Raw genomic sequence first — 26,780 nt, 5'->3', positions numbered from 1 at the left:
TTTTATTTTGCAATTCTTTTTTTATTTTGCAATTCTTTTTTTATTTTGCAATTCTTTTTTTATTTTGCAATTGTTTTTTATTTTGCAATTCTTTTTTTATTTTGCAATTGTTTTTTATTTGGCAATTCTTTTTTTATTTTGTAATTCTTTTTTTATTTTGCAATTCTTTTTTTATTTTGCAATTGTTTTTTATTTTGCAATTCTTTTTTTATTTTGCAATTGTTTTTTATTTTGCAATTCTTTTTTTATTTTGCAATTGTTTTTTATTTGGCAATTCTTTTTTTATTTTGTAATTCTTTTTTTATTTTGCAATTCTTTTTTTATTTTGCAATTCTTTTTTATTTTTCAATTCTTTTTTTTTTTGCAATTCTTTTTTTATTTTGCAATTCTTTTTTATTTTGCAATTCTTTTTTTATTTTGCAATTCTTTTTTTATTTTGCGATTTTTAAATTTTTTTTTTATTTTGCAATTCTTTTTTATTTTGCAATTCTTTTTTATTTTGCAATTGTTTTTTATTTTGCAATTGTTTTTTATTTTGCAATTCTTTTTTATTTTGCAATTCTTTTTTATTTTGCAATTCTTTTTTTATTTTGCAATTGTTTTTTATTTTGCAATTGTTTTTTATTTTGCGATTCTTTTTTATTTTGCAATTCTTTTTTTATTTTGCAATTGTTTTTTATTTTGCAATTGTTTTTTTATTTTGCGATTCTTTTTTTATTTTGCAATTCTTTTTTTATTTTGCAATTGTTTTTTATTTTGCAATTCTTTTTTTATTTTGCAATTGTTTTTTATTTTGCAATTCTTTTTTTATTTTGCAATTGTTTTTTATTTGGCAATTCTTTTTTTATTTTGTAATTCTTTTTTTATTTTGCAATTCTTTTTTTATTTTGCAATTGTTTTTTATTTTGCAATTCTTTTTTTATTTTGCAATTGTTTTTTATTTTGCAATTCTTTTTTTATTTTGCAATTGTTTTTTATTTGGCAATTCTTTTTTTATTTTGTAATTCTTTTTTTATTTTGCAATTCTTTTTTTATTTTGCAATTCTTTTTTATTTTTCAATTCTTTTTTTTTTTGCAATTCTTTTTTTATTTTGCAATTCTTTTTTATTTTGCAATTCTTTTTTTATTTTGCAATTCTTTTTTTATTTTGCGATTTTTAAATTTTTTTTTTATTTTGCAATTCTTTTTTATTTTGCAATTCTTTTTTATTTTGCAATTGTTTTTTATTTTGCAATTGTTTTTTATTTTGCAATTCTTTTTTATTTTGCAATTCTTTTTTATTTTGCAATTCTTTTTTTATTTTGCAATTGTTTTTTATTTTGCAATTGTTTTTTATTTTGCGATTCTTTTTTATTTTGCAATTCTTTTTTTATTTTGCAATTGTTTTTTATTTTGCAATTGTTTTTTTATTTTGCGATTCTTTTTTTATTTTGCAATTCTTTTTTTATTTTGCAATTGTTTTTTATTTTGCAATTCTTTTTTTATTTTGCAATTGTTTTTTATTTTGCAATTCTTTTTTTATTTTGCAATTGTTTTTTATTTGGCAATTCTTTTTTTATTTTGTAATTCTTTTTTTATTTTGCAATTCTTTTTTTATTTTGCAATTGTTTTTTATTTTGCAATTCTTTTTTTATTTTGCAATTGTTTTTTATTTTGCAATTCTTTTTTTATTTTGCAATTGTTTTTTATTTGGCAATTCTTTTTTTATTTTGTAATTCTTTTTTTATTTTGCAATTCTTTTTTTATTTTGCAATTCTTTTTTATTTTTCAATTCTTTTTTTTTTTGCAATTCTTTTTTTATTTTGCAATTCTTTTTTATTTTGCAATTCTTTTTTTATTTTGCAATTCTTTTTTTATTTTGCGATTTTTAAATTTTTTTTTTATTTTGCAATTCTTTTTTATTTTGCAATTCTTTTTTATTTTGCAATTGTTTTTTATTTTGCAATTCTTTTTTATTTTGCAATTCTTTTTTATTTTGCAATTCTTTTTTATTTTGCAATTCTTTTTTTATTTTGCAATTGTTTTTTATTTTGCAATTGTTTTTTATTTTGCGATTCTTTTTTATTTTGCAATTCTTTTTTTATTTTGCAATTGTTTTTTATTTTGCAATTGTTTTTTTATTTTGCGATTCTTTTTTTATTTTGCAATTCTTTTTTTATTTTGCAATTGTTTTTTATTTTGCAATTCTTTTTTTATTTTGCAATTGTTTTTTATTTTGCAATTCTTTTTTTATTTTGCAATTGTTTTTTATTTGGCAATTCTTTTTTTATTTTGTAATTCTTTTTTTATTTTGCAATTCTTTTTTTATTTTGCAATTGTTTTTTATTTTGCAATTCTTTTTTTATTTTGCAATTGTTTTTTATTTTGCAATTCTTTTTTTATTTTGCAATTGTTTTTTATTTGGCAATTCTTTTTTTATTTTGTAATTCTTTTTTTATTTTGCAATTCTTTTTTTATTTTGCAATTCTTTTTTATTTTTCAATTCTTTTTTTTTTTGCAATTCTTTTTTTATTTTGCAATTCTTTTTTATTTTGCAATTCTTTTTTTATTTTGCAATTCTTTTTTTATTTTGCGATTTTTAAATTTTTTTTTATTTTGCAATTCTTTTTTATTTTGCAATTCTTTTTTATTTTGCAATTGTTTTTTATTTTGCAATTCTTTTTTATTTTGCAATTCTTTTTTATTTTGCAATTCTTTTTTATTTTGCAATTCTTTTTTTATTTTGCAATTGTTTTTTATTTTGCAATTGTTTTTTATTTTGCGATTCTTTTTTATTTTGCAATTCTTTTTTTATTTTGCAATTCTTTTTTTTTATTTTGCAGTCCTTTTTTGTTTGCACATTTCATTCTTATTATTACCTAATTTTCTCTTTTCAGTTCTTTATTTGTGTTAGCAAAATTATTTTCCAAAAATAAATTTTTGCTTTGCAATTTTTGAAGATTTTAATTTATTTATTAATTTTTTCCTCAATACTTTATTATTTGTTGCAAACTCTCTTTTATTTTACAAGTATGTAAAATATTTATGTAAATATTTATAAATAATATAATATAATATAATAATAATAATATAATAAATAATTTATAAATATTTATAAATAAATATGTATGTAAAGTATTTATGGCCCTAGCTTGACTCCATTTAGGAGTTTAGGATCAGCAACAGCAAACAGGTGCATATTTGAAAATTTCAACTGGTGAAGCATCCAAATGTCTTCCTCTCTATCGTTTTGGAACATTTGCTCCTATAGAACTAGACCTCTCATAGATGCTGCTTTTAGACCAAATCATAATTTCAATCCTCATTACCTGTTTCAAATTACATCATGATTTCACCGATTTACCTGATTACCAGCCCTAAACTATAATGAATGAATGCATGTCGCTGTGTCGTCGCTAGGGTCTTCTGTGTGGATTTTTAACTTTGATATTGTTTTGCTAAAAGATTATACAGTACAGCGGCAGGCTGTTTCTCCTCTGTATAATCTGTAGAAATGCTTTTAACCCACTTTAAAAAAAACATGCTCTAGAAAGTACTGTGATTTAAATGCATCTGACAAAAAGCATTAAGGTGTTTTATGGGTGGAGATGCCGAATGAGGTCTCGACCTGCTAATCCTGTTTCTGGTGGCCGGAGCTCCGGCTGTGTTGTTTAATTTATACTTCAGCTGCTAATTGCTCTGCAGAAGATTGCAGTCGCTACACCTGACATCTACTGTCAAATATTTGTCAAGAATAAATCTATATTTTATCATTCTTCCTTATTACTTTGTGTCGGGTCAAAAGCGTTAAAGAAAATAGTTCATCGTGATAAAAATAACAGGATTTTATAACAAACCGTCTTTTGTGTGTAATTGAGGAATATTGTGGGTGTAGAATAACTTTGGTTTAATTATTTGTATTAATGTTTCACTCTCGTTGCTGCACTGTAAAAGATAAGATAAATTAGCAGTTTTTCGTATTTCATCTTTATTTTAATTTATTTCTGCTTTTTTCATTATGGGATTTTGATCTTTCCTATAACTCTACAAGCTCTCCTACAACTTTTAGTTTTGAAAAGTGATGTTTATTGACATTTTTAATAGTTTGAAGTGATATATTTTCTGGGTTGGTGTTGTAAATTACACTGCAAAACACCTGATAATAATAAATAGTCAGTACTTAATCCTATATATTATTAAACTACACTCACTGGCTATGTTACTAGTACCGGGTTGGACCCCTTTTGCCTTCAGAACTGCCTATTTTGTGACTAATTTGCCCAGCACAAATATATACACTCACCGGCCACTTTATTAGGTACACCTTACTAGTACCGGGTTGGACCCTTTTTGCCTTCAGAACTGCCTTAGTCCTTCATGGCGTAGATTCAACAAGATACTGTAAATATTCCTCAGAGATTTTTCTCCATATTGACATGATAGCATCACACAGTTGCTGCAGATTTGTCGGCTGCACATCCATGATGCTAATCTCCCGTTCCACCACATCCCAAAGCTGCTCTATTGGATTGAGCTCTGGTGACTGTGGAGGCCATTTGAGTACAGTGAACTCTTTGTCATGTTCAAGAAACCAGTCTGAGATGATTGAGCTTTATGACATGCTGCGTTATCCTGCTGGAAGTAGCCATCAGAAGATGGAGACACTGTGCTCATAAAGGGATGGACATGGTCAGCAGCAATACTCAGGTAGGCTGTGGCGTTGATGCTCAATTGGTACTAATGAACCCAAAGTGTGCCAAGAAAATCTCCCCCACACCATTACACCACCACCACCAGCCTGAACCGCTGATACAAGGCAGGATGGATCCATGCTTTCATGTTGTTAATGCCACATTCTGACCCGAGCATCTGAATGTGTCAGCAGAAATGGAGACTCATCAGAGCAGCAACGTTTCTCCAATCTTCTATTGTCCAGTTTTGGTGAGTCTGTGTGAATTGTAGCCTCAGTTTCCTGTTATTAGCTGACAGGAGCGGCACCCGGTGTGCTCTTCTGCTGCTGTAGCCCATCCGCCTCAAGGTTGGACGTGTTGTGTGTTCAGAGATGCTCTTCTGCAGAGCTCGGTTGTAACGAGTGCTTATTTGAGTTACTGTTGCCTTTCTATCAGCTGGAACCAGTCTGGCCATTCTCCTCTGACCTCTGGCACCTCTGTACCATTCTCTGTAAACCCTAGAGATGGTTGTGCGTGAAAATCCCAGTAGATCAGCAGTTTCTGAAATACTCAGAGCAGCCCGTCTGGCACCAACAACCATGCCAAGTTCAAAGTCACTTAAATCCCAGTTCTTCCCCATTCTGATGCTCGCTTTGAACTGCAGCAGATCGTCTTGACCATGTCTACATGCCTAAAAGCATTGAGCTGCTGCCATTTGATATGCTGATTAGAATTTTGCGATAACGAACAGTTAGACAGGTGTACCTAATAAAGTGGCCGGTGAGTGTATATTGCAATGCAGTTGCTACAGTGTCTTATGTAGGTTTCAGCAGAATGCTTTGCATCATCTACGTTTTTTAATAGGTTATTTTTTTTTCATGTACAGTAGTTAGGGCATCCTGGATGAGTTTTAATTTGTTTCCATGCAAATTGAACATCTTTGCCATGCAGTTGCTTGGAGGATCTGAATGAGTTCACACTTTTCCATGCAGTTGCTAGGGTGGTCTGTGTATTTAGCTTGTTACCATGCAGTTGCTAGGCTGTTGTGTTTTTTGTGAGTCTTCAGTCAAAGGTTGATCATTTGCTGGGTTTTTTAGCCTTTTTTATCTGTGTTTCTTGGTTGTCTCCTTGTCTGTGTCAAAGGTCTAAATGCGGTGTCATTTTTCCTGTCATTGTTTCTAAGTGTGTTTTAATGTTATCAGTGAAGTCCTTAATGTGAGGACAGCAGCAGATCTTATCAGACACACACACACACACACACACACACACACACACAGAGAGAGAGAGAGAAAGAGAAAGAGAGAGAGAGAGAGAAGCTGCACAGGAATGTGATAACACATAAAACACACACACCGAGCGGCTGAATGAATCAACTATTAGTGACTGTACACACACACACACACACACACACACACACAATAACCGTCTTTGTCCGGCTGGATGCTCGGTGTCATCAAAGATCATCAGCGAATCAGTTTAACACAAAACTAACATTCGACCAGGAATCGTTCATTTTCCAGCGTTGTGATGATCTCCCTTCACACTGCGCTCTATATTACTATAAAAGTTCCTTCATTTCAGATGTCAAATAAGTCAAAATAATAACAATAATAATAATAATAATAATTACTGGCGACATGGTGATGCAGTGGTTAGCACTGTGGCCTCACAGCAAGAAGGTCGCCAGTTTGAGTCCCGGCTGGGTCAGTTGGCATTTCTGTGTGGAGTTTGCATGTTCTTTCCATGTTGGTGTGGGTTTCCTCCGGGTGCTCCGGTTTACCAAACACGTGCACTATAGGGTAATTGATGAACTTAACTGGCCATAGTGTATGAGTGTGTATGGTTGTTTCACAGTACTGGGTTGCAGCTGGAAGGGCATCCGCTGTGTAAAATATTTGCTGGAATGGTTGGTGGTTCATTTTGCTGTGGCAACTGCTGATGAATAAAGACACTAAGCCGAAAAAAAAGAAGAACTACTACTACTAATAATAATAACAGCAATAATAATAATATTATTATTAATAATAATAATAATAATAATAATAATAATAATAATAATAATAATAAATAATAATAATAACAATAATATAAAAATAAGAATAATAACAATAATAATGATAAAAATAAAAATAAAAAATAATAATAACAATAATAATAAAAACAAAAATAAATAATAATAATAATAATAATAACAATAATAATAATAATAATAATAACAATAACAATAAACAAAAATAAATAAGTAATTAATCATAATAATAATGATATTAATAATATTAATAATAATAATAGTAGTAATAATAATAATAACAATAAAATAACAATAATAATAAAAACAATAAAAATAGCAATAATAATAATAATAATAATAATAACAATAATAATAATAAAATAAAATAATAATAATACAATGATAGTAATAATAATAAAAATTATAACAATAATAATAATCACAATAATAATAATAAAATAACAATTATTATTATTAATTATACAAAAAATATGTAAATATCACAATTATGTCATAAATGTAAAAATTATATGATAAAAACTCAAAATTTGACAATAAAAGGTCAGAATTATGAAAAATTATTTACATAAACAAATAAAGTAAAAAGATTTAAGAATAATTTTAAATCAAATAGCAAATATCACATTTGTGAAGTCATTTTTCAGTAATAAAACATTGAAATGTTAAAACTGAGTGACAAAAGCAAAACAAATGCAAAGAAAAGCAATAATTATGTCATATTTAAATGAATAAACGTAATATAACATTCACTCATTCATTTTCCTTCGGCTTAGTCCCTTTATTCATCAGGAATAAACCGACAACTATTCCAGCATATGTTTTACACAGCGGATGCCCTTCCAGCCGCAACCCAGTACTGGGAAACACCCTTACACTCTCATTCACACACACACACACACACACACACACACACACACACACACACAGTCATTCACTACAGCCAATATAGTTGATCAATTCCCCTACAGCACATGTGTTTGGACTGTGGGGGAAACCGGAGCACCCGAAGGAAACCCACGCCAACACAGGGAGAACATGCAAACTCCACACAGAAATGCCAGCTGACCCAGCCGGGGCTCAAACCGGCGACCTTCTTGCAGAGAGGCCACAGTGCTAACCACTGAGCCACCGTGCCGCCTGCAATTATCATCTCAAATCTTATCTTACCCTAACATCAGCATAGGTGACCATAGGTCGAGGTGGACACAGGGGTGGGAGTAAGTCACAGTAAGTGGATTAACTGACCGCTGCTTAAAACATATGCAGGAATAGTTGGCGGTTCATCCCACTGTGGCGACCTCTGATGAATAAAGGGAGTAAGCCTCTGGAAACTGAATGTGTGTGTGAGATGTCAGCATGATGCATGATGTCAGCTCAGATGATTTTTTACACTGAAGACACACACTCATTCTGCAGCTGAGCGACTGGAGAGTTCCAGAACAGAGTAAACCTGTGTGTGTGTGTGTGTGTGTGTGAGAGCAGTATTATTGTACTTTAACTTCAGCGTGTCAGTTTTTAAAACACAGCTCTCCAATTCTGCTGAACTCCATCAGTAAAGCATCTTCTCGGGCTCATTTCTCTGTCTGACAGCGGCACACGGCAGCACTGAGATTGATGAGTGTGTGTGTGTGTGTGTGATGAACGAGTGCTGCTCTGACTGACGCTGGTCATCTCCTGCACGTGGAAATTAATCCCATGAAACTCCATGCTTTGGTCAGTCTGTTGCCTGGCAACCGCATCCCTCACTGACTGGACCATCAAACACACTCACACACATACACGCTCGTTCACTTTCTCAGGCACACACACACATGTACATACACATACACTCACACAAACGTGTACACATCATGCACACTACTACATCTCGAAGACATACATTCTCACACACACACTCATAAACACACATACTCGAACACACACACTTACACAAATAATCACAAACACTTACCCATAAACGCATGCACACACACTCAAACTCACAAAACACACGCACAAACATAATCACAAACACATTTTACACATAAATACTCTTACACACAACCAAATGCACACAGACACACACACAAACTCTCACATACACAAACTCTCACACATCCACTCTCTCTCACATACACACACACACACCACAAACAGATTCATTCTCTCTCACACACGCACACACTCTCACAAACGCACACATACATCCTGTGACTAATTTGCCCAGCACAAATATATACACTCACCGGCCACTTTATTAGGTACACCTTATTAGGTTCTCCTCTGACCTCTGGCATCAACAAGGCATTTGCACCACAGACCTGCCGCTCACTGGATATTTCCTCTTTGTCGGAACGTTCTCTGTAAACCCTAGAGATGGTTGTGCGTGAAAATCCCAGTAGATCAGCAGTTTCTGAAATACTCAGAGCAGCCCGTCTGGCACCAACAATCATGCCACGTTCAAAGTCACTTAAATCCTCTTTCTTCCCCATTCTGATGCTCGCTTTGAACTGCAGCAGATCGTCTTGACCATGTCTACATGCCTAAATGCATTGAGCTGCTGCCATGTGATTGGCTGATTAGACATCTGCTATGTAACAAGCAGTTAGACAGGTGTACCTAATAAAGTGGCCGGTGTGTGTATATGATAATGTTACACTGTCATATAGCAAGTCATATAGTTAAGCTCTGACGGTCTAAAGCTGACCATCAAAACGATAATATAGTGCAGTGGGTAGCACGATCACCTCACAGCAAGAAGGTCCCCGGTTTGAGGCCCAGCTGGGTCAGTTGGCATTTCTGTGTGGAGTTTGCATGTTCTCACCGTGTTCGTGTGGGTTTCCTCCAGGTGCTCCGGTTTCCCCCACAATCCAAACACATGCGCTATAGGCGAATTGATTAAGCCATGTTTATGTGTGTGAATGCAAGAGTGTATGGGTGTTTCCCAGTGATGGGTTGCGGCTGGAAGGGCCTTCGCTGTGTAAAACATATGCTGGATAAGTTGTCGGTTCATTCCGCTGTGGCAACCCCTCATTAAAAAAGGGACTAAGCCAGAAAATGAATGAATGAATGTGTCATAATCTAGATTACACATTAATTGGCTGACGTTGTTCAGTGACAGGATAGTGTTAAGATACAGATCTTGTTATCCGAGTGTTTTATTTGTTTTTGCGGATGAGATATATTTAATTTCTCTCTCTCTCTGCATGGAAATGATGACTCTCTCTGCTCCAGTCATTTATTTTGAAGCTGCTTTCGCTCTCCTCTAAATCTGATCTTTAATTCTCCCTCCAGCTGCTGGAATTGATGAGTTTTTCATAATTATTCCCTTTGCAGCTTTTTAACTTTTCATGAGAGGAGCAGCAATCTTGCCACCGTTATTGTGTTGTGTGGAGAAGTGAGGTATAAGATATTGATATTTGTGTGGTTTATGTCCTCTAATGTTTTATATAAGTGCATTACACATTCAGTGCGGTTACAAAAGGCTCACTTCATCACTGCTGTCCACTAATAGCTGTGTGTAGTTAAACTTCACAGATTTGTCTTTGTGCTACTTATAAAAGAGCAAGTTTTGAGAAAGTATAAGAGGTAGGAATACTTTTAAGATGCACTAGTAAGCAGTGGAGTTTTACTTCTCTGCTGTACTTACTGTAACTCAGTTAACATCTGACTGATTCAAATGATTTGTTCAGAGTGATTCTTCATTCAGCAACTCACTGATTCAAATGATCCATTCAGAGTGAGTCTTCAGTCAGCAACTCACTGATTCAAATGATTTGTTCAAAGTGATTCTTCAGTCAGCAACTTACTGATTCAAATGATCCATTCAGAGTGAGTCTTCAGTCAGCAACTCACTGATTCAAATGATTTGTTCAAAGTGATTCTCCAGTCAACAACTCACTGATTCAAATGATCCATTCAGAGTGAGTCTTCAGTCAGCAACTCACTGATTCAAATGATTTGTTCAAAGTGATTCTTCAGTCAACAACTCACTGATTCAAATGATCCATTCAGAGGGAGTCTTCAGTCAGCAACTTACTGATTCAAATGATTTGTTCAAAGTGATTCTTCAGTCAACAACTCACTGATTCAAATGATCCATTCAGAGGGAGTCTTCAGTCAGCAACTTACTGATTCAAATGATCCATTCAGAGTGAGTCTTCAGTCAGCAACTCACTGATTCAAATGATTTGTTCAAAGTGATTCTTCAGTCAGCAACTTACTGATTCAAATGATCCATTCAGAGTGAGTCTTCAGTCAGCAACTCACTGATTCAAATGATCCATTCAGAGTGAGTCTTCAGTCAGCAACTCACTGATTCAAATGATCCATTCAGAGTGAGTCTTCAGTCAGCAACTCACTGATTCAAATGATTTGTTCAGTGAGTCTTTATTAAATAATTTACTGATCCAAATGATCTGTTCAGAGTGAATCTTTAGTCAACAACTCACTGATTCAAATGATCCATTCAGAGGGAGTCTTCAGTCAACAACTCACTGATTCAAATGATCCATTCAGAGGGAGTCTTCAGTCAACAACTCACTGATTCAAATGATCCATTCAGAGTGAGTCTTCAGTCAGCAACTCACTGATTCAAATGATTTGTTAAGTGAGTCTTTAATAAATAATTTACTGATCCAAATGATCTGTTCAGAGTGAATCTTCAGTCATCAACTCACTGATTCAAATGATCCATTCAGAGTGAGTCTTCAGTCAGCAACTCACTGATTCAAATGATCCATTCAGAGTGAGTCTTCAGTCAGCAACTCACTGATTCAAATGATCCATTCAGAGTGAGTCTTCAGTCAACAACTCACTGATTCAAATGATCAATTCAGAGTGAGTCTTCAGTCAACAACTCACTGATTCAAATGATCCATTCAGAGTGAGTCTTCAGTCAACAACTCGCTGATTCAAATGATCCATTCAGAGTGAGTCTTCAGTCAACAACTCACTGATTCAAATGATTCGTTCAGTGAGTCTTTATTCAATAATTTACTGAATCAAATGATCTGTTCAGAGTGAATCTTCAGTCCTCAACTCACTGATTCAAATTATCCATTCCATCTGATTCAATAGATGTGTTCAGAGTGGGTTTTCAGTCAGCAACTCACTGATTTGAATAAACCATTCACAATGAGTCTCCTACCTTAAACACACTGATTTAAATCATTCATTTAGTGTGTGTCTTCAGTTAACACCTCACTGATTCAAATGATTCATTTAGAGTGAGTCTCCAGTTAACAACTCACTGATTCAAGTGATTTGTTCAGAGTGAGTCCACAGTAAACAACTCACTGATTCAAATTGTTAATTTAGAGGAAGACTCAAGTCAACTACTCGCTGATTTAATTGATTCGTTCAGAATGAGTCTCCAGAAAATGATTAATTTAGAGTGAGTCTTCAGCCAAGTACTCACTGATTCAAATGATTAATTCAGAGGGATTTTCCAGTCAACAACTCACTGACTCAAATGATCCGTTCAGAGTGAGTCTCCTGTCAACAACTCACTAATTCAAGTAGTTCATTTAGAGGGAGTAACCAGTTAAAACCTCATTGATTTAAATTATTCGTTTAGAATTAGTCTCCAGTTAACAACTCACTGATTCAAGTGATTTGTTCAGAGTCTTCAGTCATCAACTCACTGATTCAAATAAATCAGTGAGAGGGATTTTTGTAGTCAACAACTCACTGATTCAAATGATTAATTCAGAGTAAGTCTCTAGTTAACAACTCACTGATTCAATTGATTCATTCAGAGTGAGTCTTCAGTCAACAACTCACTGACTCAAATGATCTGTTCAGAGTGAATCTCCAATCAAATACTCACTGATTCAAATGATTAATTCAGAGTGAGTCTCTAGTTAACAACTCACTGATTCAATTGATTCATTCAGAGAGTTTCCAGTCAACAACTCACTGATTCAAGTAATTCATTAAGAGGGAGTATCCAGTTAAAACCTCGTTGATTCAAATGATTCGTTTAGAGTTAGTCTCCAGTTAACAACTCACTGATTCAAGTGATCTGTTCAGAGTCTTCAGTCATCAACTCACTGATTCAAATAAATCAGTGAGAGGGATTTTTGTAGTCAACAACTCACTGATTCAAATGATTAATTCAGAGTCTCTAGTTAACAACTCACTGATTCAATTGATTCATTCAGAGTGAGTCTTCAGTCAACAACTCACTGACTCAAATTATCTGTTCAGAGTGAATCTCCAGTCAAATACTCACTGATTCAAATGATTAATTCAGAGTGAGTCTCTAGTTAACAACTCACTGATTCAATTGATTCATTCAGAGAGTTTCCAGTCAACAACTCACTGATTCAAGTAATTCATTAAGAGGGAGTATCCAGTTAAAACCTCGTTGATTCAAATGATTCGTTTAGAGTTAGTCTCCAGTTAACAACTCACTGATTCAAGTGATCTGTTCAGAGTCTTCAGTCACTCGACTCACTGATTCAAATGATCCATTCAGAGTGAGTCTTCAGTCAACAAATCACTGATTTAAATTTTCTGTTTAGAGTGAATCTTCAGTCAACAACTCACTGATTTAAATGATCCATTCAGAGTGAGTCTTCAGTCAACAACTCACTGATTAAAAGTAATCATTTAGAGGGGGTCTTCAGTTACCAGCTTACTGACTCAAATGATCCCATCAGAGTAAGTCTTCGGTCAACAACTCACTGATTCAAATGATTAATTCAGAGTGAGCCTTCGTTGAAAAACTCATTCATTGATAGAGTTAGTATTTAGTCAACTACTTACTGATTCAAATGAGTCATTCCAAGTGAGTCTTCAGTCAACAACTCACTGACTCGAATGATCTATTCAGCGCCATTCCCTCACACTAGTATTTTTATCACATAGTGTAATAATCCATTTTTGAGCCTTGTTTAATCTTTTAAAAATATTGTATATTCATATTAGTCAGCACACTCTGCTAGTTAGTGATGGTTAACTCAAATGACCACAGGCAAAAAGAGATCTTATAAAGTGTTTATATAATAAAGCTGATGAGATGACGGTCATTAGACGGGTTCAAATCTGAACCACTAATCCAATGCAAAGCAGGTTTAAGCCCTTGTTAGTTGCCGTTAGAGATCCTGGTCGTGTCTTGATGCTAATATAGGGTAAATATGCCAGCATTTAAACTTTTGAGAAGTTTAAAATCTAGATATCATCTATATTAATTTAATGACGTTACAGAGCTACTTTAAAGTCAAATGCCTGGATTGAATTATGAACAGATGTCACTGTTTCCCACTGCATGCTCTCATGTTTATTACATGCATGAGACTGAATACAGTAAGAAACTCTCCATTAGTCAAAGTCCCCATGTTGATGACCTTTATTCTGTGTCCTGTAATAATAAAGACTCACTGGTGATGCTGGGATTACAGTGCTGGGATTATACAACACTAATGTAATGCTCCAAATAAAAAGATCAACAAGATTCATTATACATAATACACACATGCATGATGTACAGTTATATTGATATCATAATCATGCATTCATTTTCTTTTTGGCTTAGCCCTTTTAATAATCAGAGGTCACCACAGCGGAATGAACCACCAACTTTTCCAGCATATGTTTTACGTAGCAGATGCTCTTCCAGCTGCAACCCATCACTGGGAAATACCCATACACTCTCATTCACATACAAAGACTACGGATAATTTAGCTTACCCGATTCCCGTATAGCAGTGGTTCTCAACCTTTTTTCATCAAGTACCACCTCAGAAAAGAACTGTCTTTCCAAGTAGCGCAGCAGGCCCGATGAAGCAGCTACAGCGCTGCACAGTTCGAAAATGAAGCAGATCAATAATTATAAAACATATGTATTATTGTCAGCCATTTTAAACATCATAAATAGGATGGAGGAGAGAATATACTGTCTGTACATAAAAAAAAGCATTACATCTATGAGAGTCCCCATAAAGATAGCTTTATGCATGAGTGAGCGACCTTGTGTGTGTGTGTGTGCCACCCATTTTCTCAGAATAGCTCTAATTTATTTTATCGCAGTTAGTCAAACCATGATTTTTATAGTTGTAGACTTGTGGAAACCTGTCTACAAAGTCACACACGAGCTGGATATTATTGATATTTTCCAGTGTGTGTGTTACATTCCGGGTCACTACCGGTGTGTGGTACGTTCTACGTCACTTCCGGGGTGTGGTACATTCCCTTTCCGTAGGGAATCTGTAATTGTAAATTTGTTTTGGGATTTGTAAAAGTGTTTTGCGTCTTGTTAATTCGTTTTCTAAAATGTAAATTTGTTTCGTCCTTTGCAAAATTGTTTTTCCTATGTAATTTTGTCTGATGATAAGTAAAAATGTTTTTCAAAATGTAAATTTGTCTCGAGCTTTGTAAAAGTGTTTCAAACTTTGTAACCGTACCAAATGAACTACAACACAAATCAATTTTGACTTTTTTTGGTCCCCATAAATAAAACAGCTCATAAATTAGACATCATTAAGTGTTTTAAATATGTAAAAATGCTAATTATTTCCTGGGAGGCTTTATTTTAGGGGTGGAGGAGAGATTATACAGTCTGTACATTAAAACAATCATTACGTCTGGGGAGAGTCCCCGTATGCATGAGTGAGCGACTGTGTGTGTGTACCATGTATTTCAAAGGTCGTATTGGGACCACTTGATACCAAATGCACTACAACACAGTACATTTTTTAAAAAAAAATGTTGGTCTCCATAAGGAAAACAGCTCATAAATTAGACAGAATGGAGCATTTTAATTATGTAAAAATGCTAATTATTTCCTGGTTTAGGGGCAGAAGACAGAATATCCAGTCTGTACATTTTTAAAAAATCATTACGTCTATTGGGAGAGTCCCCATAAGGATAGCTGTATGCATGAGTGAGCGACTGTATGTGTGTGTGTGTACCATGTATTCCAATGGCCGTATGGACCAAATTAACTCAACACAAGTAAATTTTGACTTTTTTTGGTTCCCATAAGGAATACAGTGCATGAAGTAGACATGATTAAGTATTTTAAACATGTACAATTTTTTATTATTATTATTATATATTTTTTTGGTTTAGCGGTAGAGGAGAGAATATACTGTCTTTGCATTAAAAAAAAAATTGTTATGTCTATGAGAGTCCCCATAAAGATAGCTTTATGCATGAGTGAGCTTTTATCTCTTGCAAGAAGTGAATATGATGATGATAATAGTAATGATAATAATAAATGTTAAGCATTGGCCCCATCGGCAATGGCCGGCTGGTTTCGAGAGGGGCCGACCCAATCAGAGGTTACGTGGACGTAATCAAAATCTGGCAAGAATGTCAACCAAACAGTAAGTGCAGCACAAGATAATTGTCAGAGATGGACTGTAAAAAAGGAAAGGTGTTGCCGAAAAGCTCAGAGAAAGCAAAAGATTGCAAATGCATGAAAATTAACTGAAATAGTCTCGAAAGGGGGCAGCGCAGTGGGTAGCACTGTCACCTCACAGCGCTGTAAACAAAATCTCCATTTGTTCAGCACACTGTACTTTTTCTGTCATATACACTAAGAATAGCGAATACGAACTAATTACATAAAAATATATGTTATGTCAACAATATTCACTGAAATGTTATATCTACATGTTTAACTGACTTTTCTGGACAAACATTTTTGTGTTGAACAGGAATGTTGATATTTAAATAATTTATGCATGCGTGATGTGACGATCGAAAACTTAGTTTGTTTATCAGTTGCTTGAAAGAGGGGTGACACAGTGGCACAGTTGGTAGCACAGAAGGAAGAAGGTTGCTGGTTCGAGACGCGGCTGGGTCAGTTGGCATCATGTGGGTTTTCTCCGGGTGCTCCGGTTTCCGCCACAGTTTAAAGACGTGAGGTTCAGGTGTCTGAGTGTGAATGGATATTTGCCGGTACTGGGTTGCAGCTGGAAAGGCATGCGCTGTGTAGAACAGATGCTGAACAAGTTGGCGATTCATTCCGCTGTGGTGACCCCTGATGAGTAAAGGGACTTAGCCAAAGGAAAATAAATGGATGAAGTAGTAAGTTTGTGGTCATTTTTAAGTAAAATGATTAAAAACAGGATGATATGCTAACTAGAACTAATTACTTATTTTGCAAATTTGAAAAGAATCATCCACTAAACAGAAAAAAATGATTTGACTCATCAGCAGTAATTGTTGCTTCAGTTGATGTGACAATAATATCTTTATTAGTAAAATACAATAATCAACATTGTATAAATAAACAAAATTATGTCAGCTGAACAAAATATTGTTACTGAGAAAAACAAAAAAAAAACTGTTGTTGAGACAACTCAAAGTTCTTACTGCATCAAGTTGCCTTATTTTTTTATGTTTTCTCAACAATTTATTTTTTACAGTGAGCAAGAAGTTCAATGGTTCGAGCCTCGGCTGGGTCAGTTGGTGTTTTTGTGTGGAGTTTGCACATGTTCGTGTGGGTTTCCCTCACAAGTCCAAACAGGAGCTATAGGTGAATTGGGTTACACATATGGGTAACACACAGGCCCGGATTGGCTAATTGGGAGGACCGGGAGAATTCCCGGTGGGCCGGTCCGTTTTTTGGCCGCGAGGGCCGGTATCCCTAGCTCCAGAATTGATTGCTCTCAGCAGTCACACTTTTTAAATTAATTTATTTATTTACTTGACCATAGCCTTTTTATTCATTATTTTACCGCAGCGCTACTCTTTTTATCTATGTTCTTGCAGTTCAGTGAGCAAGTTGCAGCCTGCAGGTTAATGATGATATAACTTGGTCAATTTGCCTTGAACAGCCGTTATGGTTCAGTGGATAGCATGTTAATTTTCGACCCCGCAGACCAGGGTTCGATCCTCGCCTGAGTAATTTTTATTTTTATTGTTAAGACATATGATACTGTAAGGGTTGTTGAACATTTGAAGTTCTAAAGCAGCTGTTTTCTTGAAAAAAGACGTGATAGTGTCATTAGAAACTAAATTGGAAATGATCTTATTTTAATATAGTCAGTCGTGAACTGAGGTGGGCCGGTCTGAGGCTTGAAACTCCAGGGCTGAAAAGGAGTCCCACTCCGGCCCTGGTAACACACATATGCTGATAAGTTAGTGGTTCATTCTGCTGTGGCGATCTCAGATTAATAAAGGGACCAAGCCGAAAAGAAAATGAATGAATGAAATGATTGATGTATAAATTTGTTATAAATGGGTTGTTTTTGTTCCAGTCACATACATTAAAAGTTTAAATATATATTACATAAGGTACTGCTTATATTATTTCACCATCTGTGCACCTATATAAGTAGTAAATGTGTGTGTCCGTGGATAGGGCTGTGTCGGTGTGGTAATATGGGCTGGTGTGGCTACAGTGCCAGGGCTGATTTTTAGTCCCAGTCTGCCCCTGGCTGTATGCATGAGTGAGTGACTGTGTGTGTGTATAACATGTATTCCAATGGTCGTAGGGACCAAATGAACTCAACACAAGTAAATTTTGACTTTTTTTTTTTTTTGGTCCCCATAAGGAAAACAGCTCATAAATTATACTAAATTAAATATTTTAAATGTGTAAAAATGCAAATTATTTCCTGTTTTAGGGGGAAGAAGAAAGAATATACAGTCTGTGCATTAAAAAAAAGCATTACGTCTATGGAGAGTCCCCACAAAGATAGCTGTACGAGCGAGTGACTGTGTGTGTGTGGGATCGGGATAATCCGTGTAACCCTTCATTGTCCGTGAATCTCCTCCGTCTGCTGCAGTCGGTTGTTTATTCCTCGGTTCCCCCGGAGCAGCACCGGGTCTCCTTTAAATCTCGCTGGTGATTCTGATGTTTACGGCGGAGCAGACGGAGATCCGCATGGCCGGTGCTGCCGCTGAGGAGAAACACAGATCATCATCATCATCATCTTCATCTGAAAGGATGCGGGTTTCCTCCATCATGCTGGCTGTCCGTGTGTGATCGCGGCTTGATTCTTCTGGGCTGAGATGGTTCGGGTGGTCAGTGTTTTGGGGCTGGTGATGTTCAGCGTTGCTTTATTAATTTTGTCATTGATCAGCTACGTCTCCATCAAGAAGGACTTCATCTTCACCGCCCCGAAATACGCCAACGCCGGCGGCCCGCGGATGTACATGTTCCACGCGGGATTTCGGTGAGTCTGTTTATTCAACACACTCTCACACACACTCGTTTGTGCTTGTGTGTGTGTGCGCGCATCAAAAAAGAGGACGTTTGTGTTGTGTTTGTGTGCTGATGTAAGCTACATGCGGATTAATATGATTACATTTTTTTTTTGGAAAGGCCTCTTGTCCTTCTGTCATGATGCTCAACGCGCATGCGCAGTTCAGTCCTGGATCCTCATCATGGGCTAACCTACATTCTCATATTTCGCAGAGTAATGATTTCAGCGCGTGCACTGACAATGATTCAAAGCTATTTATATTGGCTGAGTTCAAATAAAGAATTTAAGTTATATTTCTTAATTTAGTTTGTTTAAATTTACATTATTTGCAACCTCTTAGATTTAAAAAAAAAAAGTAAATTCTATTAATAGTTTTGTAGTGCAACTGACTGCATTCATATTCAATACGCACTAACCGGCCATTTTATTAGGTACACCTGTCCGACTGCTCAGTAATGCAAATATCTAATCAGCTAATAACATGGCAGCAGCTCAATGCATTTAGGCATGTAGACATGGTCAAGAGGATCTGCTGCAGTTCAAAGCGAGCATCAGAATGGGGAAGAAAGGGGATTTAAGTGACTTTGAAAGTGGCATGGTTTATCATCGGCCTGACAAGTTTTAATTGGATGTACAATTTTTTAGTCTTGTGCATCACGCAGAATATAAAAATACACATAAACACATTTTGATCATTTACTTTGATCATCGCTATTGGAATGTAAAGAGACTTTCAAATAGCACAACAGCACATGTTTCTGAAGACGACCAATCACCTACTGCAGCAGGGTTGGATTGGCCATCTGGCAATTCTGGAAAATGCCAGTAGGGCCGGACCATTTTTAAAATGTGGGCCGGTCAGTTTTTCATTTTAATTCATTCATTCATTCATTTATTTTCTTGTCGGCTTAGTCCCTTTATTAATCCTGGGTCTCCACAGCGGAATGAACCCCCAACTTATCCAGCAAGTTTTTACGTTTTTTCCAGCCGCAACCCATCTCTGGCAAACATCCACACACACTCATTCACACACACACTCATACACTACGGACAATTTAGCCTACCCAGTTTACCTGTACCGCATGTGTTTGGACTGTGGGGGAAGCTGGAGCACCTGGAGGAAACCCACGCCAACGCAGGGAGAACATGCACACTGAAACGCCAACTGAGCCGAGGCTCGAACCAGCGACCCAGCAACCTTCTTGCTGTGAGGCGACCGCACTACCTACCTATCATGATGACAATAGTAAGTAGTAGTAATTATAATAATACCTGTTAAGCATTTGGCCCAATCAGCGACAGCTGGCTGAGTTCGAGATGGGTCGACCCAATCAGAGGTTTTGCAGATGTAATCAAAATCTGGCAAGAACGTCAAACAAACAGTAAGTGCAACACAAGCTAATTGTCAGAGATGGACTGTAAAAAAGGAAAGGCGGTGCTGAAAAGGTCTGAGAAAGCAAAAAAATGGCTCTACACTGCAAAAAATGAACTGATATATTCACGAAAGGGGGCAACGTGGTAGCACAGTGGGTGGCGTTGTCGGCTCACAGCAAGGAGGTCGCTGGTTTGAGCCTCGGCTGGTTTTCTTTGTGGAGTTTGCATGTTCTCCCCGTGTTCGCGTGGGTTTCCTCCAGGTGCTCCGGTTTCCCCCACAGTCCAAACACATGCGCTATACACTGAAAAAAGTGCTGCATGCAAAACTGTTGCAAACAATTTATATGTGTTGAATTTAAACTAACAAATGAAATTTGATATTGTTCAGCTTAATTTGTTTGTTTAAATTCAGCCCAAATAAATTGTTTACAAACACTTAACGTAAAAAAAAAAATTGTCCATAGTGAATGTTTCGTGCCCGCGCTGTTCTCGCGTGAAAAGCCGCTGGAGGCCGCTGTGGAGCAACCGTGCTTCCGACTGGCTGTCTGAACGACCGAACGATCGACCAGGCGGCCGCCGATCAGCCGACCCAGCTACCCTCCTCTTCCTCCTCCTCCTTCCCTAAACCCAAGCGACAGTTTGCAAAAGCCGTCCAGAAAAATAAAGCAAAAGCAATCGTCTTTGATTTCGACCGCGTTTTCGGATCTCGCCGCGTTCTCGCCCTTATTTTTTGGATTCTGTTTTTCATCTTACCTGATTTCTGGAACCGCTGTTCCCCGGACTCGATGCTGGTCGTCCCCTCCTCCTCCGGGCCTCCACTCCGCCAACGAAACGATGCGAGCTAAGCGGACAAACTGGTTGCATCGGGAAAGCCCTCCACTCGGAGGCGAGCCGTCAGCCGGTGAGCGCGAAGAGGAGGAGCGGCGTCACACCGCTCCGCAGCGTTCTTTAAAAAAAAACTAAACGCGGCCGTACGTACCTCCGGCCACGTAAATCGCAGTCTCCAGAAACGTCCGCGGGGCTACGTTTCCAGAATGAGCTTGGATTGTGAATGTGTGTGCATGGGTGTTTTCCAGTGATGGGTTGCAGCTGGGAGGGCTGAGACAGCAGAATAAAGGGACTGAGACAAAAAGAAAATGAATGGATGTATAAATTTGTTGTAAACGGGTTGTTTTTGTTCCAGTCACATGCATTAAATGTTTAAATATCAGCTGCATATGGTACTGCCGGGCATGTCCGTGGGTGGGGCTGTGTCAGAGTGGTAAAGTGGGCTGGTGTGGTGCCAGTGCTGTTTTTTTGTCCCAGTCTGCCCCTGTACTGCGCCTTTAAATTGCACGTTAAGCTGAATGCTAGTATCTTGCAGAAATATTATGTGCTGTCATCATGGCAAAGACCAAAGAAATTAGTTATTAAGAATTAGTTAGAGGCGGTTCATTCTGCTGTGGCAATTAAGGGACTAAGCTGAAAAGAAAATGAATGAATGAATACGTTAGTTGAATCGATTATGCTTTAAAAAAGTTTTAAAAAAGAGCAAATATTTGGAAAAGAATTAAAATTTCACAGAAGTCTATATCTATATCTATTTAAAGAGAGGGAGAGAGTGTGTGTGTGAGATTGTATGTACTGTAGTGTACAGTGAAAGATGGAGCTGCTCTGATCGCTGTCCTTGGTCCTGATTTACTTCTCTGGCAGCTTCATTTCTGTCAGTAATCAGACACATTCACCACAGTCAAGGTTACAGAGCAGAAGATATGATGACCGTGTGTTATTATTATTCACCTTCATAACTGTGAGTCATCTGAACTCCAGCCAGTGCAGAGACAACAGGCCAAAACCAGCAGATCTGAAGAGGTTGAGCCGGTTAATACAGTAGCAGAGGCTTGACGAGATATTGGTTACATTCTGTTTAAGTTTATTTATTATAAACTTTTGGAGTTGTAATAGCACTTTTGACAATAATTATTGTCCGTACATTTTTGCATTACAGTCAAATTTGGAAAAATTAAGGTTATTAGTTACCATAACTTTATTAGTTACTAATAACTTTTGGACTGTTTTGTGCCTATGAATGAAGCCCTGAGTCTACATCTTTAAAATAGCAATATATCATGTACAGTTCTAATATTATAATGGTTTTTACTTGTTTTTAAACAATTTAGGTAAAATTATTTAAGCAGAATATATTTGCTAATACATTTAAGAATACATTTTGCTAATACTTTACAGAATATAATTGTAATACAATTGACACATTTCTGCAATTGTTTTAATTAAAAAAGGTTTAAATAGATATAAATTTGTATAAAAAGTATACTAAATAAAACATTTTTATAGAACAACAACTGCAAAAAACACCATTTCAGTGTTTAAAATGTCATGTTTATTCTTGCATTTCTTGGGATTTATTTATAATTTGTGCAAACCCTCAGTGAAAACCATTTCTACACTAGTTGATTTTCCAGTGTACCAATTTCCACATAAATCAGAGCATCCAGATGGATTGTTTGAAGCCTTTGAGTGGAACCGCGAGTCTGTAAAAGAGTGAATATATGGTCAAAATTCTAAATTTTTAGCCTGAGAGCACTGTTTCAATTTTTCACCTTCAGAATATCATGTTTATTCTTGCATTTCTTGGAATTAATTCAGAATTTCAGCAAACTCTCAGTGAAACCATTTCTACACTAGTTGATTTTCCGGTGTACCAACTTCCCCATAATTCAGAGCATCCTGATGGATTGTTTGAAGCCTTTGAACAAAGCCCTGAGTCTGTGTAAAACAGTGAATATATGGTCAAAATGATAAATTATTAGCTTGAAAGCACTGTTTCTCCTTTTTTATCTTTATTTTTTGCCTTCAAAATGTCGTGTTTAATCTTGTGTTTCTTGGTATTAATTCAAAATTTCTGCAAACTCTCAGTGAAAACCATTTCTACACTAGTTGATTTTCCAGGGTATCAATTTCCCCATGAATCAGAGCATCCTGATGGATTGTTTTGTGCCTATGTAAAAGCAGTGAGTCTGTGTTTTTATAAGAGCAATTATTTAATCTTCAAATGTAAATTCATTTATATAATAAATGTAAAGCATTATTTAATTTTAGAAGGGTATTTAATTGTTTCTAAACAACTTTTTTTACAAGTCTAGGTAAAATGATTTTGATTACATTTATTCGTCAGTGTTAAATTTTAATGCAAAATTTACTCAATTGTTTTATTTAAAAAGAGCTTTTGAATAGATTCAAATTGATGTAAAGTGGTGTAAAAAGTATCTGAAATAAAAGAACTGATAATTAAACAACAAGGAAAAACACTTTTTCAATTTTTGCCTTCTAAGAGTCATGTTTAATCTTGCGTTTCTTGGTATTAATTAAGAATCGTGACAAACTCTCAGTGAAAACCATTTCTACACTAGTTGATTTTCCAGTGTACCAATTTTCCCATAAATCAGAGCATCCTGATGGATTGTTTTGTGCCTATATGATAAAAGCAGTGAGTCTGTGTTTTTATAAGAGCAATTATTTAATCTTCAAATGTAAATTCATTTATATAATAAATGTAAAGTAATATTTAATGTTATAAGGGATTTTAATTGTTTCTAAACAACTTTTTTTAGAAGTCTAGGTAAAATGATTTTGATTACATTTATTCGTCAGTGTTAAATTTTAATGCAAAATTTACTCAATTGTTTTATTTAAAAAGAGCTTTTGAATAGATTCAAATTGATGTAAAATGGTGTAAAAAGTATCTGGAATAAAAGAACTGATAATTAAACAACAAGAAAAAAAAACACTATTTCAGTTTTCGCCTTCTAAGTGTCATGTTTAATCTTGTGTTTCTTGGTATTAATTAAGAATTGTGACAAACTCTCAGTGAAAACCATTTCTACACTAGTTAATTTTCCAGTGTACCAATTTCCCCATAAATCAGAGCATCCTGATGGATTACTTGAAGCCTATGAATGAAGCTTTGAGTCTGTGTAAAGGAGTGAATATATGGTCAAATTATTTATTATTAACCTGAAAGCACTATTTCAGTTTTTTACTTTCAAAGTGTCATGTTTATTTTTGCGTTTCTAGGCATTTATTTATAATTTTAACAAACTCTCAGTGAAAACCATTTCTACACTAGTTGATTTTCCAGGGTACCAATTTCCCCATAAATCAGAGCATCCTGATGGATTGTTTTGTGCCTATGAAAAAAGCAGTGAGTCTGTGTTTTTATAAGAGCAATTATTTTGTCTTTAAATGTAAATTCATTAATATAATAAATGTAAAGTAATATTTAATGTTATAAGGGATTTTAATTGTTTCTAAACAACTGTTTTTAGAAGTCTGGGTAAAATGATTTTGATTACATTTATTCGTCAGTGTTAAATTTTAATGCAAAATTTACTCAATTGTTTTATTTAAAAAGAGCTTTTGAATAGATTCAAATTGATGTAAAATGGTGTAAAAAGTATCTGGAATAAAAGAACTGATAATTAAACAACAAGTAAAAACACTATTTCAGTTTTTGCCTTCTAAGTGTCATGTTTAATCTTGCGTTTCTTGGTATTAATTAAGAATTGTGACAAACTCTCAGTGACAATTATTTCTACACTAGCTGATTTTCCAGTGTACCAAATTCCCCATAAATCAGAGCATCCTGATGGATTGTTTTGTGCATATGAGAAAGCAGTGAGTCTGTGTTTTTATAAGAGCAATTATTTTATCTTCAAATGTAAATTCATTTAAATAATTTATGTAAAGTAATATTCATTTTTTAAGGGTTTTTAATTGTTTCTAAACAACATTTATTAAAAGTCTAGGTAAAATGGTTTTGATGTAATTTGTTCGTCAGTGTTAAATTTTAATGCAAAATAGTTTGATCTAAAAATAACTTTTAAATAGAAGTAAATTGATTTAAATTGGTGCAAAAAGTATGTGAAATTAAAGAACTGATAATTAAACTACAGAAAAAAACACTATTTTAGTTTTTCGCCTTCTAAGTGTCATGTTTAATCTTGCGTTTCTCCTGTTTTATCTTTATTTTTTGCCCTCAAAGTGTCGTGTTTAAACTTGCATTTCTTGGTATTAATTCAGAATTTGAGCAAACTCTCAGTGAAAACCATTTCTACACTAGTTGATTTTCTAATGTACCAATTTCCCCATAAATCAGAGCATCCTGATAGATTACTTGAAGCCTTGTAACGAAGCCGTGAGTCTGTGTAAAACACTAAATATTTGGACAAAATTATAAAATTACAGCTTAAAGCACTGTTTCTCCTGTTTTATCTTTATTTTTTGTCTTCAAAATGTCATGTTTAATCTTGCATTTCTTGGTATTAATTAAGAATTGTGACAAACTCTGAGTGAAAACCATTTCTACACTAGCTGATTTTCCAGTGTACCAATTTCCCCATAAGTCAGAGCATCCTGATGGATTGTTTTGTGCCTATGAATGAAGCCCTGAGTCTGTAACCCAGAACGCGGCTCTGACCTCTGCGGCCGTAACCCAGACTCAAATAACTTCGTTAATGAAACGGAACAAGCTTTAACAAATGAGAGCTGGGAAGCGGGCAGGCGTGGAGTCTGAAAGCGGCTGTTTAATTAGAGCGGGCATGAAGAGCCGCGGGCGCGAGCTGACTGACAGCGCTCTGGATGGCTCACATTGATTTAAAGCACTCTCAGCTGCTGCCATCAGCGGGACGTCCCTTCCTGTCAAGCGGAAACACAAACTCTGTTCATTTCCTCTGTCTGTGCGTCTTCTCTTCACGCAGGTCCCAACTGGCCATGAAGTTTCTGGATCCTGCGTTCACATCGCTGAATACTGCGCTCAACGAGAACCTGCAGGAGTCCAGCAACTGGAGGTTCAACAGGAGCGCTTATGCAGAGCTCAGGTCGACTAATCAACAGAACACAATGCATTACAGAAACAAACATACACAGTTGAAGTCAGAATTATTCGCCCCCCTTTGAGTTTTTTTTTTCTTTTTAAATATTTCCCAAATGGTGTTGAACAGATTAAGGAAATGTTCACAGTATGTCTGATAATATTTGTTTTTCTGGTGAAAGCCTTATTTGTTTTATTTTGGCTAGAATAAAAGCAGTTTTCAAATTTTTAAGAACTATTTTAAGATCAATATTATTAGCCCTTTTAAGCTATGCATTTCCTGATAGTCTACAGAACAAACCATCGTTATACAATAACTTGCCTAATTACCCTAACCTGCCTAGTTTACTTTTTTTTTTTTTTTTTTTTTTTATTAGAATATGCAAAAATCATACAAATACAAGAAAACGTCAACAAATAACAAATACAAAGCAACGAAACAAAAACAAAACAAAAACAACAACAATATAGTCATGTACTGGTATGTGCGTGTGTGTGTGAGTGTGAGTGTGTGTATGCATGTAAAGGTAACTTGGTGGACAGGTCAGAGTACATACATAAGGAACAATAACAGTCAATAAATGAAGCAAGTGTCACAGATATAGATAAAACATATAGAAAGAAACCAGTCAGAGGTAGGGAGTAACAACAATGCTTATTAATGTATGATAGTAAAAATTAGAGTAAAAAGAAAGAAAGGACAACAGTAATAA

The 26,780-nt window shown here is 35.2% G+C and overlaps 1 protein-coding gene and 1 long non-coding RNA gene across 2 annotated transcripts in view; one reads left to right on the top strand and one right to left on the bottom strand.

Annotated features, from left to right (window-relative positions):
- LOC147838686 (uncharacterized) overlaps positions 1–26,780 on the bottom strand; it is a 1,589,207-nt gene that overhangs the window by 1,387,421 nt on the left and 175,006 nt on the right. The gene's annotated exons all lie outside the window — the stretch shown is intronic.
- st8sia3 (ST8 alpha-N-acetyl-neuraminide alpha-2,8-sialyltransferase 3) overlaps positions 18,392–26,780 on the top strand; it is a 19,072-nt gene continuing 10,683 nt past the window's right edge. The window contains 2 exon segments of the mRNA NM_001113432.2: positions 18,392–18,794; positions 25,955–26,074. Coding sequence (NP_001106903.1) covers positions 18,631–18,794; positions 25,955–26,074 — 284 coding nt within the window. The 5' untranslated portion in view covers positions 18,392–18,630.

The sequence above is a fragment of the Danio rerio genome, chromosome 21 (assembly GCF_052040795.2).
Source record: "Danio rerio strain M-AB ecotype USA chromosome 21, GRCz13ab, whole genome shotgun sequence".
NCBI classification, from domain to species: Eukaryota; Metazoa; Chordata; class Actinopteri; order Cypriniformes; family Danionidae; genus Danio; species Danio rerio.
Note: the sequence above shows the minus strand (reverse complement) of the source record. Positions and strands in the feature narration are given on the sequence as shown.